This window comes from Vipera ursinii (genome assembly GCF_947247035.1).
Source record: "Vipera ursinii genome assembly, chromosome: 1".
Lineage (NCBI taxonomy): Eukaryota > Metazoa > Chordata > Lepidosauria > Squamata > Viperidae > Vipera > Vipera ursinii.
This window is the reverse complement of record NC_139512.1, coordinates 223,298,581-223,318,730: the sequence shown is the minus strand read 5'-3', so window position 1 is coordinate 223,318,730 and position 20,150 is coordinate 223,298,581. Positions and strand designations below refer to the sequence as shown.

Here is a 20,150-nt window from a genome sequence, read left to right as displayed (position 1 = left end):
GCAGGGGAGAGAGAGGCAAGTGGAAGGAACTTGAATTTTGATCAGGTGACTACGGGGAGGCTAGGGTGGCTCTAACTTCTGGCACAGGTCATAAGCCAGTGCAGTAGTAAGTCGACGAACGCCTGTATACAACAGTTTGTTTAGTGACCATTCAAAGTTACAACAGCATTGAAAAGAGTGACTTTATGACCGTCTTTCACACTTATGGCCGTTGCAGCATCCCCATGGTCATGTGGTCAAAATTCAGACGCTTGGCAACTGCAGTGATTCATTTAACAACTTTGGCAGGCAAGAAAGGTTGTAAAATGGGGCAAAACTCAACAGCTGTCTCTACAACATAAATGTTGGGCTCAATTGTGGTCATAAGTCGAGGACTATATTGTAGTTACATAAAAAAAAAACCTTAGATTCGTAAATATGGCACACAGGTCTGTTTCCTATTGCTGTTGTTAACTATGGTGTGCTAAACATTTTTCTTTTCACATTGAAACTTTATAAATACTTCCCTGTACATTTTTATTTGTCAATTGTTAGATGACTGAAAAATAGTATGTTTTGATATCCTTTCATCACTATATATTATACAAAATATAGATGTGGAGGTAAGCCAGAAAAAAAAAATAATGTAGGAAAGACTTTATGATATTCAGCCATATAGAATGCTGTGAATCAAATAGCTGATGCACTGACAAAAGAATTTCCTAGTGGTATGATCTTTTTTAAAGAATATGAATTGAAGTAAATAACCACTTATTTATTTTTAAACTTTAAAAAAAATGCCTTAAAGGCTATTGACACAATGTTTGAAAAAAATACTATAGCATTTGGAAGGAAGATAATAATAGATTATGTGTTTCAAATTCTGATCAGTTCCTTAGAGCTCCAGCACCAATAGAAATAGAGTAGACCAGGGCTTTTCAACCTTTTCACCCATTATACCACTTTTAGGATATGGCAGCATCTGGGTGCCACCAGTCGCCTAGCAAGGTGTCAAAAACTTGACCAAAAAAAAAAAAGGAAAAATGTGATGAAGTACAGGTAGTCCTCGACTTACAACAGTTCACTTATAGTGACTGTTTGAAGTTACAATGACACTGAAAAAGTGCCCCCCCAAGCACTTTAACTATGGTATGCTGCTTGCTTTCCTGCCCGGCAGCGCTCTTCCTCCTGAGGTTTTCATTGTGAGCATTTCTGTTGAGGATTGGCAGCGGGGGTGGGGTGTGTTTGGTTTTTATTCCCCCCATCCATCTGCTGGGTGGTGGCAGCAGGTTTTGGTCACTTCCCATGACCCTGGGACACTGTGACCATCATAAATATGAATCAGTTGCCAAGCATTTGAATGTAAATCACAAGACCCTGGAGATCCTGCAACATTCCAGCTGATTGGCGCTTCTTCTGGGCTCAGCAGAAGTGCCAGGATCAGCGCCAAGCTCCAGCTGGAGCCTGGCGCTGATCCTGGCACTTCCACGGAGCCCTGACAGCCGCAAAGAAGCGTTGATCCTGGCGCTTCCACTGAGCCCTGACAGCTCTGCAGCTCCAGCTGTCTCTCGTTCAGTCTTGTGCAGTGCTGCCATTCCCCTCCCCCGCTACCACTTTTCTAGGAAGGTCGCATACCACCTGCCAGGTGCCAATGTACCACAGGTGGTACCCGTACCACTGGTTGAAAAGCCTTGGAGTAGACTATATAAGAGTAAACTTGCTTAATTTCCATAATATGAAAAAAAAAATACAAGTTTTCTGTTAAGAGAATTGTACACAAATGTAACCTTACGGAGCCTGGTATATATTTTGTGGAAGGCATAAAATGACGGAGGGAAGGATTAAAAAACCTACAGAGTTCATAGTTTTCCAGTGGAAATAAAGCCACAGCCCTCCCCTTGCATTTTATGCCAGTTTTTACTGATTTTTCTTATGACATCACTGGTTTCTTTCTTTCCTTCACCTGCTCCCTCCTGTTTTTTTAAACAGTATTTATGGATGCATCAGGATTAAGCCAAAGAGAAGCTGTTAGACAGAAGCAGGCAGCAAAGTCAGCTGGCAAAGATCTGCTTATTAAAAAGCCCATGCTGAAGGATGTTGACATAAACCAGTGATTCCATGCAGATGCTGTATGAGTCATTTCTACTGATGATTGTCAGTATATGCAGTATGATATTGTGTGGTTAATGGTTTAAAAAGATAACAGAGGGTTGTAGGCAATTATTTGCCAAAACTTTCATCTTCTTCTCAGAGTATACTTCGTCTGCATTTTGCAATTATTCAGAGCGTTGCCAGAGTCGAGTCCTTATAAACACTGCATGGGGAAGTACAAGCCAGCACTGTTTTTTCCCTTCTCTTTTAGAGTTAGGATTTGTGTGTCTTCAAGTCTTCCCAAAAGAGGAAGCCTCATAGGCCTGTAGTGGACTTCGCCGCTGTTCATGTTACCTTCTGGATTTGTCATTTTTAAGCAGCCGTATTTCCTATTAATAAGATGCTTTGCTCAGGTTATATTAAAACGTACTCTAGGAACCCTTTTTTGCTTTCCTGAATGTCGGGTTTCATTTCAAATAAATTTACAGCCGCCCTAATTAACTTCTAGATTAGTATGCGCAAGACCAAATAAAATAGTGAAAATGCTATTTTACTTTGTACAATTTTCATTTTATGATCTAGCTAGTAACTTTGTATTTTTGAAATTAGCTAAGCAAAGCTAATGCAAAGCTAAAGCTATGCTATACGAAACCTGGTCCGATCATGTACAAAGTTTCTTTCTATGATAACTGTCGATTTACCACTTAAAAATGAAGGCACTATATTCTTATAACATTTATTAAGGATATTAAAAATGAGTGTTATCCTTAACTGGACATTTTGTTAGAAAAATACATTGTTAGCAAGCAACAATATATTTGAACAAGGTTTTTCTTATTCTAATTAATAATTCTTTATCTTATCTAATTGAACACAAAGGGATTTTATACAGTAAATTTGACATTTGTGTTTCATAGCCAACAAGTTTTGGTAGAATTTTTTTTAACTTAGAATGATTTGATCATAACCATTTTTATTAGAGTTAATGATTGGGTCAAATTTCGATGGTATTAATGATTATTGTAAGCAAATTCCTCACTTTTGATATATTTAAACAAACATGAGACTACTCAAATATTCTTAAATACTGATGTTTTCTCTGAACAGTATACTATTTTCCCCGAGGTCTCTGCTATTTTTTTAAGCTGTCTCTCATTTGTGGGTAATTGATGCCAGCACTGAATGTTTATACACACAGAAAAACACTGTTACCTATTGATTTAATTTGAAAAAAATTAAGGCTATTTTTTTAAAAAGGTTTAATCAGTTATAATTTTACTTGAATCTTTTGTGTGTTTTTAAGGGCAGAAAATCTAAATAATTAGGAAATATAGTAAAATGTTTATAGTTAATTAAAAATAAATTGTTTCTAGTTGTGAAAGATATACAGAAGCTGTTTGTAGTGTGATGTAGTATTGTCCCAAATAAGACTGCTAATTTTTTTAATCATGTTTCCAAGGATGCTGTGGGTATAACATTGGATGTTTTGGCTTTGACAAGATCTTGATCTCAGTAAAGCATTTGACCAAGTACCATTATGGATGATAATACCTATTAATTGACCCCACAGTGGACCCATACTGGGTTTAAATGAATTCTCATAGTGATTTCTCATCAGGTTGGAGAGAGATCTAGTTATTAAACACTTTTATTAGAATCTTGAGCACATACAAATACCGTCCTGATGACACAACCTTAGATGTCTGAACTTAGCAAGAGTTTGGAATCAGTGGCCAAAATGCTGTCTTCCAATTCCATGATTATTGTTGTTGCGAAGTCGTGTCCGACCCATCGCGACCCCATGGACAACGTTCCTCCAGGCCTTCCTGTCCTCTACCATCTTCTGGAGTCCATTTAGGCTCACGCCTACAGCTTCAGCCACCTCATTCTCTGTCGTCCCCTTCTTCTCTTGCCCTCAACCTTTTCCAGCATTAGGCTCTTCTCCAGTGAGTCCTTCCTTCTCATTAGGTGGCCAAAGTATTTGAGTTTCAACTTCAGGATCTGACCTAAAGAGCAGTCAGGGTTGATCTCTAGGACTGACCGGTTTGATTGCCTTGCAGTCCAAGGGACTCACAGGAGTCTTCTCCAGCACCATAGTTCAAAGGCCTCAATTCTTTGGCGCTCAGCTTTTCTTATGGTCCAACTTTCACAGCCATACATTGCAACTGGGAAGACCATAGCCTTGACTATATGCACTTTTGCTGGCAGGGTGATGTCTCTGCTTTTTAGTGTGCCGTCTAGATTTGCCATGGCTTTCCTCCCCAGGAGCAAGCGTCTTTTAATTTCTTGGCTGCAGTCCCCATCTGCGGTGATCTTGGAGCCCAGGAAAATAAAATCTGTCACTACCTCCATTTCTTCCCCATCTACTAGCCAGGAATTGAGAGGGCCGGATGCCATGATCTTGGTTTTCTTACTGCCACTCTAATAATACGGTAAGTAATCAACTGATAGTATATTAAACACAGAGTGATAACTTTTTTGAACTTCATGTGGATCTGGTTTTTCGCACCTCACACCCAGTGAACTAGGGACATTTAAACTAGGAATGCATTATAAATTCACACCAAAAACAAGAGTTACGATGATATTTTATTTCTGTGTCATTTTTCCTCCTAGATGAGCCCAGAGCAGGTTCATAAAGAATAAACACAATTTTCAATAGAGTAATAAAAATCAAGAAAAATAATAGATGAAAATATTAAATGGCTAATTTTAAGAAAGGATTCTAAAAGATGGTATACTGGGAACAGTTATCTACTCATGCCTGGATGAAGAACTATTATTTTCAACATAAAAAAACCCTGAGGCTAGAGGGCCGGATGCCATGATCTTGGTTTTCTTAATGTTTAGATCCAACCCAACTTGCACTCTCCTTCATTCGCAACAAGAGGCTCTTTAGTTCCTCTTGATTCTATGTAGCTTGAAAGCAGTGTTGTCTATTTTAGAATGGAAGTAGGTGAAGCAAATTTGGAGTTAACATCTTATTAACTGGTAGGATGAGAAGGATGAAAGCATGATTGAGTAGGCAATAGCGTTTAACTCTGCAAGAGTTATTTGGCAAGTTTGAAATATGCCCTCAGTTACACCTGTGGTAGTTGACTGTGCAGTGCAGTGCAGTGCCAAGTTACATTAAAATTAATTCTTAGAACTATTTAAATGAACAGTGTTTATTGTCAACCCTCAAGTATTGAGAAATATTAATAGAATGGAAGTATTGAGATCGGTAGTACCCTTCAGATGTACTGAGTTGCAATCTCTGAAATCTACCCAGAATATACACTGATTAAGTATTATGGGAATAGGAGTCTAACATATGTGGAAGACCTCAGGTTGCATACCTCTGCTTCAGAAGCACAATTTCTTCCAAACTTGAATATGCAAGGAATAAACAGAATCAAATTATATACAAAACATTTTATTACATATATTTGTGAATTTACAATATGTACATATTGCACATTTAGCTGGAATGTATATTCTATTATACAGGAAACAAGTGACTTTAGAGTGGGTGCAGAATCCAACCTAAAACATGTTCATCCCTTGCCTAGGGCATGCTGTCTAGTAGACCACAATCATAACAGCTCTATGAAAAGTTTGTAAAGTTACATTGTCAGTTTTATAAGCAATAAAGATATCAAATGATGCTTCCTCTAAAGCAGGGGTGTCAAACTGCCGGCCCGCGGGCCAGACTTGTCATGCAAAAGCTGCACCCACCCTGTTGCCGGCAATAGCAAAACCATCCCGATACATTACGTTGCGAGTTTGACATGTCCGCTCTAAAGGCAAGTTTCCTTGACAGTGACTAATCTCTCTTAAGGGAAACATGTCTATACTTGAAAAGATGTTACTTTTTTGGCAGTACAACACAACTGTTGTAGAGCAACTTTAAAGCATAAAACATGAACAAGTAATTAACATTTTGGTAGTTTTTCACTATAAAGAATGCATCTGTAAACAGTGATGATGGGATACAAAACACATTTTTAAAGATTTATGAGTAGTTGTCCATCAATTTCCAAAAATAAATCTCTGATTCATAATGCCGTATGTTACAAAAATGTTCAATTTCCCTGTCAATTTCCAAGGCACTTCTCTTGGTTCTTTTATATATGTTTCCTTTGATAATAGTAGCATCTGCAGTAAAACAATAGCACAAAATATTAAACTCTTACTTTTCCTGATATTTCGTATTAATTTTCAATGAATTCTGTTAAATATTTCAGTTTGTTTTCAGTTCCTATTGCAATATGGGGACTAAGACAAATGAGAAAAACCTTCCATAATATAAAAATCTAAACTTGATCATTATGTTACAAGGTACAGTAGAACATTCCCAGGTTCCAGTCACCAATTTCCATCCCTGCAGTACTTTCTAAGCTTACTAATAATAATATTTTGCACAAGGTTGATCGTGACTGGTATTCTGAAGCACAGCACAGATAACTTGAAAATTGGAAACAGAAGAAATGGCATTAACTTACTTTTCTTTTATATGAAATAACTGATTCAAAGAAAAAAATAATTCAGCGATTCTCTTTGGGGGGCATTTGTAGTTCCTGGTATTGCTGTACTGTATTGCTAAGCAGGTATAGTAATTCAAATACATATTGCAGTTGAATAAGCAAATACATATTAATGCTGTTTCATGCTATGTGTAACAAAAACAACAATGTTTACATACTGCATTATATCATGAATGGTGTATATATGTAAGTGGCTTCTAATATAAAAATATGTCTATTATATGGACAAAAAGGTATCCAGTATAAATAGAGAAAAATGGCAGTTGATTTTATGCCTGAAAAATTAGCTATGCCCATTAGCTTTGAATTTTAAAAAATACACTATCTACTAACTGCACACTATTATGAATAATTCACAGTTGTTGCCTGAGAGTCTACTGTTATTACTTTCCAGTAGGGAGTATGTTTTTATGAAGGGTAAATATTTTACTAAATGAAAGGGTTTGCATCACTGTTTGAAATGAGCATATTTCAATCCAAAACATATTCTCCCAATGCTTATGAATTAGTTATTGTTACCAACATGGTGGAAGCGTGCAATTCTTCCTCTCAGTAATCTTACCTTATCCTTCTGTGCACATTGGACTTACTGCCAAGCGAGTAAGGAGCCTGGCGCATCTTTTATAATCTGTGGGAAGTATAAAAAGAGGGTCAGGTTATTACATTTTTTAAAATGTGCAATTTGTATGAGGGAATATAAATGTAACTGTAATTCATCTTGGAGCACTATATTGTAGATTTGAATTTGTACGCTTAAGGAGCTAATTTTAAAAGCTATTTAGATTTAGATTTATATGTTTGTGTGTGTGTGTGTGTGTGTGTGTGTGTGTGTGTGTTTTAAACTAGAGACAAGGATCACTAAGACTTAATTGCATCAGTCCTGTCTTCATCGAGCGCGCTGACATCTGTTTGAATTTAGGCGCTTTGCCTCTCTCCACTCGCCCCGCCCGTTCATCCTGCCTCAAGCAGTCCTCTCGTTTAACACTTCTGCACTCGCTGTTGCTGTCCTAGTCCGCGCGCTTAATGGAGACAAGACCAATGCAATTGATTGCAGGAGGGTGTGAGCAGAACGGACCTGTAACACGCTCGTTAGCCAAACTACTGGCCTCACAGAGACTATAAGAACATGCTTCCCAATCCTAGCTTATACTCTGACGATGTCACTAGGGGCTGACTAAAGCTCAGTTTTAATAAATTTTTAAATCTTGATGATCCTTGTCTCTAGTTTTAAACATGAATATACTCAAGACTCATATTTTTAGGACTATTTTAGATAGATTAGATTAGATTAGATTAGATTAGATTAGATGATTAGATTAGATTAGATTAGATTAGATTGATATATGTATATATGTATATGCATGTATACATTATGTGTGTGTGTGTGTGTGTGTGTGTGTGTGTGTGTGTGTGTGGTTTGTTTGCCCTCCTACGAAATCTGATGTGGCATAGGAAGGATGCTGTTGAATGGATGGATATTTTCTCAGATTAAGATGATGGATATTTACTAATATCCATGAAAAGATTGTCCACATGCATGAGAAAAATCGGTTTCTACGTTTGTGCAATGAACTATTTGTATAACTAATTGTCCCTATGAAGAAAATAAACAATTCAGGTTTATTTTAATTTTTATTTTAATTCCATTTATATCCCGCCCTTCTAATCATCATGCAAATTAATCAGCATCTAGCTACCCATCTAATATGGGAATAAGATAACTGCTAACAGGGTAGCAGTAAGAAAGCGGAAAGGAGGACTCGGATGCTGAAAAACTAGTAAAGGAGGGATACTGCTGCTTCCATTTGTAAAGATTACCTAGAACAGCAGTTCTCCGTCTTTTGCATCTTAAAACACATCACTCAGCCCATCAAAAGTCAAGTCCCATAATAAAACCTATTATTTCAAAAGAAGGTTTCTATATGTTCAGACTTTCTGTTGCCATAAATATAGGAAGTATTGAAGGACAAGCGCTGGCTCTTCGGCTTTGAAACGGAGATGAGCACCGGCCCCTAGATTTGGAAACGACTAGCACGCATGTGCGGGGGAACCTTTACCTTTTTAAGGATGTAATAACTTTTCAGTGAATTACCCTGTGTCCCATTAAACAATACTTTTTACTTATTTATTTTGCCTATTTAGGAACTGCCCGTGTCCCTCATAGAGGGATTCTTAAATATTAAATTATGCAACATTGCTTGTACAGTGTCAACCTTTAAATGAAGTATATTGATGCTCATTAAATAGTTCCAGAGCACATTAGTGAAAACACTGGGAGCCAAAAACGAGTAATAGAAGCAGTAGCAAATCATGTAAATTCATTTTCGTCTCAGGAACTAATCATAGCAAGTTTTTGTTAAGGAGCAGTTTCATATTATATATTTGTTCCCATGCAGATATATGCAGAAATCTGGATGCAGTAATAAAAAGAAATGTGGCTCGCCAAATACTGTATTTAGGCTGCCATTTCTGTAATTCAGTTCCTCACGTATCATTTAAGTTCATTCTAGCAATCAGAATTGGTTATAAATCCTGTGAAAAGTACCCTTAGTGCAAAAACCTTGCTATAGGGTAATATACTTTGCCCAGAATATAGTTTTTCTAGAATCTAATTAATTCCCAATCACCAAGCTGATTTTAAAACATTTCTTTAAAAAATCCATAAGATTGTTGGAAAATAGGAAACACTTTGTTGAATTGCTAACTCTTTATTTGGGAGGTCTTTGACTAGATTTGACTAAATAAATAAATGTAGTCATTGTAGTGAGACTTAATATGGTTCCTTGGTTTTGGCTTAGACTAGTTGAACAAAAAACTGTTGGTTCTTCAACTAGGTATTTACAGATTTGGCACAATATGTGAGATTTTGTGGTCAATTTGTTTTGTGAATAGGATAATCTCATCAGGAAAAACTAATGTACTTGCAGAAATCGTATCACCTGTTTACATCTTAGAAGTAAAAATGTGCAGTTTATGCATTTATGCAAGTTCAAACTCTATGTACTAAATGACTAAGTTCCAATCAGGGTTTTTTTAAAAGTATTCTTTTATTGTTAGTATCTTCTCTGTATTTCAAGAAAAAGAATATGAACTTTTTCATTTTTCTTGATGTAATTGGCAAAAATTTTGAATTTTTATATCTAAATCACTTAAAAAGTGTTGACAGCAAGGGGTAGTCAGTGATTATCATTGTCATCAAAATTTATACATTTGCCATTTAATAATGTTGAATTGGTTTCACTGGTAGTACTTCATTTCAGAATTCAGAGTATTTCAGCATAGTATAAGTTGTTTTTCATTTTCTTAAGAAATTGCTTTTCTAGCAACCAGGATTTTTCAGCTGTGTATTTGTGCTCTAAGCGCAAAACAATTTTAATTCGTAAATGACGGTTATCTGATCTGATAAGGAATTCAGTTCCTGTATTGAAATCCTAAAACATAAAGAGTTGGCATATAACGAAAGAACAGATTGGCTGCCTGAAAAAATATGTTTTAAATGCTTGTTTATGAAATTAGAACCATTTAGATCTCCCTGAGGAATTGCAAGAGAGCACTGTTCTGTTTCATCACTGTAACACTACAAACTCTTTAAGTGTATCATGATAATTACACAGGGTGATTATTCTTTAAAAAGCTATATTTATCAGTAATTCTGGACTTAGGTGATAGAACTTACATGCAGGTATGGTACAATCTCTTGTATGGTGATAAAGTCTGTGAAAGTGTTTAGTGCATTTTGGGCTAAAATAAAGGTGACCTGTAAAAGAAGAAAATCAGTGGATTAATTTAATTGGTGCCACAAGACAAAAGATTATAATTGAGGCAATAATTCAGAAGTGAAATTTGGCTTACCTGTTAAATGATTTAAAAATTTGTCTTTCATTCTTAGGTCTCTAGGAAATATTTCTGTTAAAGAGAATAAAAACACGTCTTTAGAAGAATCAGTATTTATATTCTGGTTCATAATTTCCTGGAATATACCATTCAAGGCAAAAGTTAAAATTATCTGAAAGGGCAGTGATGTTTTAGAAGCACAGTATAATCTGTCTCTTTTGTTTTCCATTGATACAATTGGAACAAAAGTCCTATATAATTAAGATATTCCCATTTAATAAGAGCAGCAAGATTTTGAGTAAAGATGACTAATATTTGGAATCACAGCTATAATTTTGCTAAAAGTTCTCGGAAGTCGGTAAATTGTAATTATTTTGCTTTATTTTTGTGCTTCATAGGCACAACATTACTGAGTTCAATTGGTAGAATTAAATAATAATTAGGACTATCTCAGAGGAATTGGAATAGATAGGTACTTCATGCAATGGTTCTTTCTCCAAAAGGGTGTTTTTGGCACTAATGATACAGAAAAACACTGTCTCTGATTCTGAGCAAGTACTCTCCCACTCTCAGGTGGTCCACAATTTGGACATTCTCCTAGCTTTGCTTGGGGAACAGGTGGTTCCTGTAGTAAAAAAAGGTTTTTGCCCAGTTTCATCTTGGGCAATAATAGTGACCTTTCCTGGATCAGGGCCCCCTGCTCATAGATAATAATTTTCTAGCCCCGTGGTGGTGAACCTATGGCATGCATGCCCCAATTGGCATGCAGAGCCCTCTCTGTAGGCATGCACACCATCGCCCCAGTCCTAGGCCTTCAGCTGAGTTTTATAAAACCTTTTCACCTTAGGCTTCTGCCACCATATGCAAAAAAAAAGTTCAGTCAATCAATTTCAACTTCTTGCAAGGAAAAAGAAATCTTGCAAAGTTGGAATTGACTGATTGAACTTTTTTAGTTCCACCCAGTCTGCTGTTACCACCAAAGCCATGCCCACCCAATGGGCCATGCCCATCCAGCACCCGACCATACATAAGTGGGTTTTGAGTGGCAGTTTGGGCACTCAGTCTCAAAAAGATTCACCATCACTGATCTAGCCACTTCCCATTTGGACTTGGAGCGTCAAGAAGCTATAATTGCAGTGGCCTGAGCAGTCCTGGATGTATTTTATATGTACACAAAATGCAGTGGCTTAGGCAGTCCTGGATGTATTTTAATCTCTGTTTTGGGATTACAAACTAAAGGGATTCCTCTTATCCCTTCAAATTCTAGCTTCTCTGTGAATTTCTATTCTTTTGGCTTGATGCTGATTTGTTGGCAAAGGTGTCATGGACCTTCTAGTTGCTTTAAGTAAAGCTGCTCTGACATGAGGGAGAAAGGACTGTCAGCCTAAGTCTTGGCCACTGTGCATAATATCCTTAAAATCCAACATCATTCATCTTAAATTATGCAACATTGCTTGCACAATGCCACCTTTTAAATGAATTTTATTGACACTCATTATTTAAATAGTTCCAGACCACATCAGTGAAAAAACAAAGCTAAAGTGAGTAATAGAAGCAACAGCAAAACTTGTAAATTCATTTTCATCTTGGAATTAAGTATAGCATATTTTTCTTAAGGAGCAGATTTATATCATATGCTTCTATCCATGCAGATGTATGCAGAATTGTGGATGCAAAATAATGAATGAGAAAAAAATGTGTCTTACTAAATATTGTATTTAGGCTGTTATTTCATTCTGTAATTCAGTTCTTCACATCCTTATCTAGGATGGAACAATGTTGACACATATTGTCAGAGAAATTGACAGAATATTGTATTTTGGAAGAAATGAAACCATGTTGTTAAACAAAATATGGAGGTGATTGGGAAATACATATAGCTATTTTGTTATTTACTGCTGTGGTTTGCTTCCTCAAAGCTTATTCAAGGGATAGAAATATAACTAGCTTATTGAAATCCTCTTTAGCTTCTTATGGCCATCTCTTTGATTTAGTGTCACATTTAATATTATTTACAATTTTGTCATGATGATAATTGCATATGATCATTAATATTACCATAAATTAATGCATAAGCAGCATTTCCCTTTGTAACTTTTACATTCAACTATATCTGGCCCACTGGGGAGTTTAGCTGTTTCTCAAAACTTAACTTTTATTTATTTCTAAGTATGGTCCAACTCAGTTGAATGGATCTTTTCATATTTTGATTTAATTCTGTCAATTGCAGCACTAAATGCTTAGATACATCTCTCAAAAGTCTTGCAAGATGAAGGCAATTCAAAAAGGTTTCTTTAGAAAAGTATTTCAGAAATTGGCAAGTTTTCATTAGAACAGATAGACTTCATCTATATAATCCAATTATAGTCTATATAGCAAAATTACACGTTGAATTCAATCTGTTGCTTAAGCAGATTTTGCAGTTGTCTTAAAGTTGTATATTTTAAAAAATTGCTAAAATATATGATAAAATATATATCTCAAACTTTTGGTGAATGCATCCTTGTCATTTTATGGATAATATTGAAGTGGTTTGCCCTTGCCTTCTTTCGAGATATTTTTTTTTCAATTTCTCTCTTTAGTTCTAACCTTAGCCAATAGTACTAAGGTTTCTAGCCACAGTTGACCTTGCTGGACTCTGAGTTTAGCCAAGCTGAGCTAAATGTTCACCAAATGATGAACAGATGAGTTCTATAAGCATTTTAAAATACACATAACCATTATTAGCAAAATGTATCTCTAGGATAAACAAACATCTATTAAAAGTACCAAGCATGTTTCATCCATACATTTTCCCCCCTATAATAATTAAATTTCCTCATACAAAAATAGAGTATACCTTAGGTTTAAGCAAGATCTGTTCATTAATTTTGTTGGTGTTTGAGCTTCTAGTATTGTCCTACTGCTGCCCAAAAATTGCATGGCTATAAAGTTTTTTGTTGTTATATTTGCTGTGGTTTTAAAAGGTCAGTTTTGTTCATTTAGTTGAGGTAGGACATAAGTACCAGTGGTCAATATAAAATAATGGCTAGTTGTCACCAAATTGGAGAGGAAGATCTCTAGGGACATACTATCTGGAGCTTTATCAGTGGCACTTAGTGATGTAATTGGTACTTGTGATGTCAACTGATTTCAGCTGGACATCGGCCCTGGTCTTCAGAATTGTGCATAGTTATCTCTGTTTTCAGTGGCTAGCAAAATCAAGATAAACAATATAAAATTATTTCAGTTGAAGTCAGCATATTTGGTGCACAATTTAGATTGAGTTATATTTTTAATAAAATATTCATACCTAGGCAGGTAAAATGCAGCACTAAGCAACCTTAATTAATTGATCCCTGACAGACCTTCTTCCAAAGAAATACAGCATGTATTTCACTAGGATGAAAATCACATTAAGCATTAATAGATTATGATAAGTACAACTGGTTTTCCCATGGTAAAATTGTATGTTTTGTTACATTGAAAGTTCTTTTTCCCCAACAAATACCAATGCAAAATTAACTATTCTGAGAAAAACCTTTAAATCTGAGATTCTGATTTTTTTTCAATAAAATGAGATGTGTTTGCAGAAAAAAAACCCTTTTTATTTTATAGTATTTTGCATATGTGAGGAACCAAAAAGCTAAATCTATGTACCTAGTTTCTGGGCAGTCAAATAGTTTTAAAGTATGTTCCATATTCACTGTTTTCTTTAGACTTAAGACCAGACAATATTCTTAACATGAAATTTAGACCATCAGTTCTGTTGAAACTTTAAGAAGAAACAAGTTCGTTTCACAGATAGCAGAGCACCAGCATAAAAGTAAAATAATTTATAAACACGGAGGGTTTAAACAAGTGCAATCACTCATTGGTTCCAGAGTGGGAGGTGGGAAAAGAATTATAATTGCTTACAATTGTACATTCTATCAACAACTGTTTTTAAAAGCACATTAGTCTCATATATGTCATATCCTTCCTGTGGAGGATCAGATGAGTAGAGAAAACATTGATCTGATTTACACATTGCACTGAACCATTTTAATAGACTAGTTAGTTGGGCTCAAACAATATGCTAAGACAAAATCAAGCAATCGCATGTTGGCTTAATGCAATAAGTTACTGTGCACATATTAAAAAGAAACCTTATTTTGCTCTAATAGCACAAACTGTCAGTTACAACATTCACTTTGTGGAGATGTTAAAATTAATGAGGTTTTAAAAAAAATAAACTACTGAACACTATGGCACATCATCTTGAAGGAATAAAAGGTCCCATTTTCTCAAAACCATGCTTGTTTATGTGTTAATTGAAGAGTAATAGGAGATAACTTCCTATCTTTTTAATTTTTCCATTAATGCCAATGGGACTCTAGGATGCTAAGCTTAATATAGAATAAACAAACAGTAGAGAAGCAAAAAAAAAGAGATAGATTCAAAGGCAACTCAATCATCAAACAGGATTGGATTCTTGCACAACTGCTTTTGATTCCAAGCAGACAGCAAGCAAAGCACACTTAAATATACATATGAAGAAATGGGAATTTTACCAGATGCATTTGCTCCATGCATATAAGACTGCACCTGAATAGTAGGAGTGAAAATCTGAATTGTAAGAAATGAAATATTTTATAACATCATAAACTGAATATGCCTGTAAGCAGCTCTAGCAGTCATTAGAAAATTCCCATTGTTGTTATTAGTTGCAAAGTTGTGTCCGACCCATTGCAACCCCATGGACAACGTTCCTCCAGGCCTTCCTGTCTTCTACCATCTTCTGCAGTCCATTTAGGCTCACACCTACTGCTTCAGTGACTCCATCCAGCGACCTCATTCTCTGTCGTCCCCTTCTTCTCTTGCCCTCAACCTTTCCCAGCATTAGGCTCTTCTCCAGTGAGTCCTTCCTTCTCATTAGGTGGCCAAAGTATTTGAGTTTCAACTTCAGGATCTGGCCTTCTAAAGAGCAGTCAGGGTTGATTTCCTCTAGGACTGACCGGTTTGATCGCCTTGCAGTCCAAGGGACTTGCAGGAGTCTTCTCCAGCACCATAGTTCAAAGGCCTCAATTCTTTGGCGCTCAGCCTTTCTTATGATCCAATTTTCACAGCCATACATTGCAACTGGGAAGACCATAGCCTTGACTATATGCACTTTTGTTGCTAGGGTGCTTTTTAGTGTGCTGTCTAGATTTGCCATTGCTTTCCTCCCCAGGAGCATGCATCTTTTAATTTCTTGGCTGCAGTCCCCGTCTGCGGTGATCTTGGAGCCCAGGAAAATAAAATCTGTCACTATCTCCATTTCTTCTCCATCTACTAGCCAGGAATTGAGAAGGCTGAATGCCATGATCTTGGTTTTCTTACTGCCACTCTAATAATACGGTAAGTAATCAACTGATAGTATATTAAACACAGAGTGATAACCTTTTTGAACTTCATGTGGATCTGGTTTTTCACACCTCACACTCAGTGAACTAGGGACTTTTAAACTAGGAATGCATTATAAATTCACACCAAAAACAACAGTTATAATGATATTTTATTTCTGTGTCATTTTTCCTCCTAGATGAGCCCAGAGCAGGTTCATAAAGAATAAACACAATTTTCAATAGAGTAATAAAAATCAAGAAAAATAATAGATGAAAATATTAAATGGCTAATTTTAAGAAAGGATTCTAAAAGATGGTATACTGGGAACAGTTATCTACTCATGCCTGGATAAAGAACTATTTTCAACATAAAAAATACCCTAACGAGTATTGCTTTGGAGAAGACTTTTCCTAGCTAAACCCCAAAGGAGACCACAAGAAGAACCTCCCTTCCTGATCTTCAGCGCATGGCCTGGCAGTTTTGTAAGCCTTTGATTCTTAAACTTATTTGAAACACTAGTGTTGGTCCAAGAATTCACAGTCGGTACAGCATTTTCAGGATCAATGTTATTTGATTGATTTATTCATTCCACTTAGCAATTGAGCTGCTACCTTCTAAATGTGACAGTGTCCAATGGTAGCCCTTGATGGAGTACATTATGCTTATCCCATCATGAGATTACTAGGGAATGGTTCACTGAAGCCAGACTAACAGACCAGATGCCCGGACAAACTTGGTCATAGGATTTCTTTGCTAATAAACTAGCTGTCCCATTTGTTGACAGATTAGAATCAAAGAGACACCCCATTGTATTCATCTGTGGGAGTGCTGGCTCATCTAGAACAGGACACTTAACTCCTAGATCTGAAAATCCCTCATGTACAGCCATTTTATTTGGTTCAGCTTACTGGACTTCATCCAATTTATCACTGCCTCTAAGCCAAGAGTCTGAACTTCAGATGATCACTAAAGCTGGATGTGCTCTATTAGTTCTTTAGCCAAGAGCTGCAACACTACTCTTTTCATACCATACCATTTCCTAAAGATAAAAAAAAATCTTTAGGAAATATAAAATTAATACCATCATGATAGGCTGTGAAATATAAATTTAAAAAAACTTTATTGGGAAGTAGTACCAATGAAACCACTACTTCACTTTAGCTATCTAGCTGACATTTTTTTTAATTTAAAAAATACAAGTGGTTTGATTCCCAGATAGATAATATAATCTAGAAAACCCAATCTATTAAGAGCTGTTGCCCAAATCTTGCTTTTCTTTTTCTTTGTTGTTCCCTTTCCATTCTCTTGTCTCCTTGCCTCAAAACAGTCCTTCATCCATGTCTTACCTTAGCAATGAAACCTTACTTGTTCATTGACTTTCCGATTCTTTGCCCAGCAAAGAAATCCTCATACCAGCACTCCTAATATTGAAGACAATTTTAGGAAGGAGTTTCCAGAGGGTGGTGCTACTTAGTATGGGAGTTCTTGGGACACCAAATGTTTAGAACAACCAAACTGGCTCACTACTTTTGGAAGATCCACTGTGCTGAGGAGATTTGCTGGGACGTTACTGCTACCACACCACACCATTCCCTATGATCCGGAGTGTACATGCACATGGCATTCAGCACCCTAGCCTTGCTAAGCACATCTTTGACTGCAACAGAATATGGGCCACATAAGACAAATTGGAGGGCTGCATATGATTCATGATCCAAGAGTATGTGGTTTCTTCTCTAAGCAACTTACTATTATCAGTGTGATCTGATTAAGTGGGTGAAAATTGATTTCAGAATTATCAACACATTCCTTATATCTGCCTGAGCACCTTAGTAGCGCCGTGCTGGTGTTGAATAATCAAAAAGAGAGAATGGCTCTAACCCTAAACAAAAATTTCCCTCAGCTATTCTGATGGTGGCCCTGCAAATAGGACTAGGCCCCCTGAAACACTTGAGCTGAGCTGAGCTGCTTTAGCAATACCCTGCTAAGGGTATTTCTGTGTCGAAGGCACATCCCTGCAGTCTTTCTAAACAATCCTATTCACAGTGAGAATTAAGTCACATATACTCTTACTAGTTTTTTTTTTAAAATCCCATTTATATCCTGCCCTTCTCCGAAGACTCAGGGCGGCTTACAATCTAAAGCACAATGTGCTTAGCAATAGCCTTCATTCTGCTTATTAGGGCTTTCGCCCCCCCCAAGCGGCATTTTTACAAAGTCAGCTTATTGCCCCCAACAATCTGGGTCCTCATTTTACCTACCTCGGAAGGATGGAAGGCTGAGTCAACCTTGAGCCTGGTGGGATGCGAACCTGCACTAATTGCAGGCAGCTGGTGTTACTTAAGGAGGCATTAGCCCACTGCTCCACCAAGGCTCTTCTAGTTGAAAATTTCTTCATTGCCCATAGGTCCATATTTGATGGCTCCATATTTAGAGACCATACATGATGATAAACCAAACACCCTTTTCGTTTCCAGGTGCCATAACAAGGCCAGGAGTGCAACAGAAGTGCCATATATTCATCTCTGAAGCTAGACCATCTTAAATAAAATCAAGCACAGCAATTTCAAATTGGAGTTGTTGTGAGTTGGGTCATTTTATAAATGAAATTTAGATATAAGTAAGTAAAGTAAATAATACTGTTTTGGGGCAGCAAGGTATGCAGTACCCTGTTCTGTCTCTGCATCCCAAATTAAGTAAAAATAGACCACAGCGAATGGAATATGTTACCTCTCTAGTCTATGCTTATGCTAAGCCAAATATCTAATTGGGTAAAACTTGGTCAGATCTGGTCTTCTCATTTCCTCTAGCTTCAGAGCAGTTGAACCCATTCATCTATGCAAAAGTCAGTCAGGCTATCTTTATAAAAACTTTATAGAATTCTTCAGGGACAACTAGCAATGTGATGGCACATTTTTCTTTTTAGTAAAATTTGGGGGTGGGGGAGAGAGATATCTTAAACTGTATTTAATACAACACAATACTTACCAATTTTCTGTTTTTCTGAGTAAGTTCCATAGTCAGGCACTTCCCTTTGATCAAGAGGTGGGTAGTCTTGTTTGTACTGCACTCCATTTTCTTCATCCTCTTCTAGATGGTATTTTTTCAGTTCTTGAATGATCTCCATTATCAGATTTAAGAGGTTTTGTCTTTCCTTCAGCCCCACCCTAGATTCTGATTTTTCTTTACAATGGCCTGCTGAAAGTATCAATGCCATCAGCCCAATCAGCACTGAAGACCTTAGAAGTTTGCACATTGCACTTGTGGAGACAACCCAGGAAAAGAGAATATATTTCCCACTTACTCCCTGAAAGAGAGAAAATGTTTTTAAAAAAAATCAGAAAGAAGACATGAATTCTAATAGAACAATTTTGATTATATATATGGAACAAACTACTTAGAGTTGTTGCTGCTTTCTTATTTCAGTAAAATATTTTTTAGCTAGGAAGACAATTGGACTTTAGATGTAATAGTCTGACCTTATCCTTCATACTCAAAAATATCAAGAAATGTAGTGAAATTGGTGTGGGAGGGAAGAGACACTACAAAATCAGCTGGGTAACAATAAATGAAAAACAAAATATTAGAAAACAGCAAACTATAGCAAAGATAAAATTTATCCATTTGCTTGGCAGATCCTGAAATCCTGACCGAAATGTATGTGTTAAGCACCCTGCCTCTTAACATAGCTAAGAGCAGATAAGAAGCTTCAACAATGAGTAACCAAACATTTGGGAGGGAGACAGAGAAATCAATAGCAGTGTCACCTGACTCCAGTATATGGTTTCTAAGTCACTGGGAATTTTTTCAGCCTCTTCAGATTTGCTTGACTTGATCTTGTTGATTTATTAAAACTTCATATAGTTTTCTGCTGATGGATACAGAGGCATTGATCAAATAATAGCTTAGCTAAGTATTTAGAAATCTACATGACAATCAGAACGGAATTATTACTTTAATCTTGGTTTGGTAATGTTTTCACTCTTTTCAGTCAATACATTGGGAACTATTTCTAATTTGTACACTGGCCTTCTATTAAAATTTTCAAAGCAGAATATCTCTGAATGATTTGCATTCTGAATTATTTTATCTGCCTTCAGTCATAGTAGATTCTACAAGGCTGCCAAATGCTATTACAAATCATCAATTTACTAAGTGATTACACACATTATACCACATGGTATATGGTCCTTCAATAAGCCAGTTCTGAACACTCCGAAACCTCTCAAGGAAAACTTCCACATCATACAGCTCCAGACGGAATTGGTCTGGCCTGATCCCATCCAATGCATGCTGTTCAAGGGATAAAATCCGAATTTAATCCACCCCGTTTATCTTATCTGCTGAGACATCAGCAGTGTGTCAGTTCGGCCT

The 20,150-nt window shown here is 36.5% G+C and overlaps 1 protein-coding gene across 1 annotated transcript; it reads right to left on the bottom strand.

Moving 5' to 3' along the window:
- Window positions 1-5,305: 5,305 nt before the first annotated feature.
- Window positions 5,306-19,801, bottom strand: ALKAL2 (ALK and LTK ligand 2). Its single transcript, XM_083349273.1, has 5 exons — window positions 18,765-19,801; window positions 10,449-10,502; window positions 10,273-10,353; window positions 7,159-7,224; window positions 5,306-6,207 (listed from the first exon to the last, which is right to left on the bottom strand). Exons 1-4 carry the CDS (start codon window positions 19,030-19,032, stop codon window positions 7,160-7,162), a joined length of 468 nt encoding a protein of 155 aa, XP_083205399.1. The 5' UTR covers window positions 19,033-19,801; the 3' UTR covers window positions 5,306-6,207; window position 7,159.
- Between the last annotated feature and the right edge of the window lie 349 nt (window positions 19,802-20,150).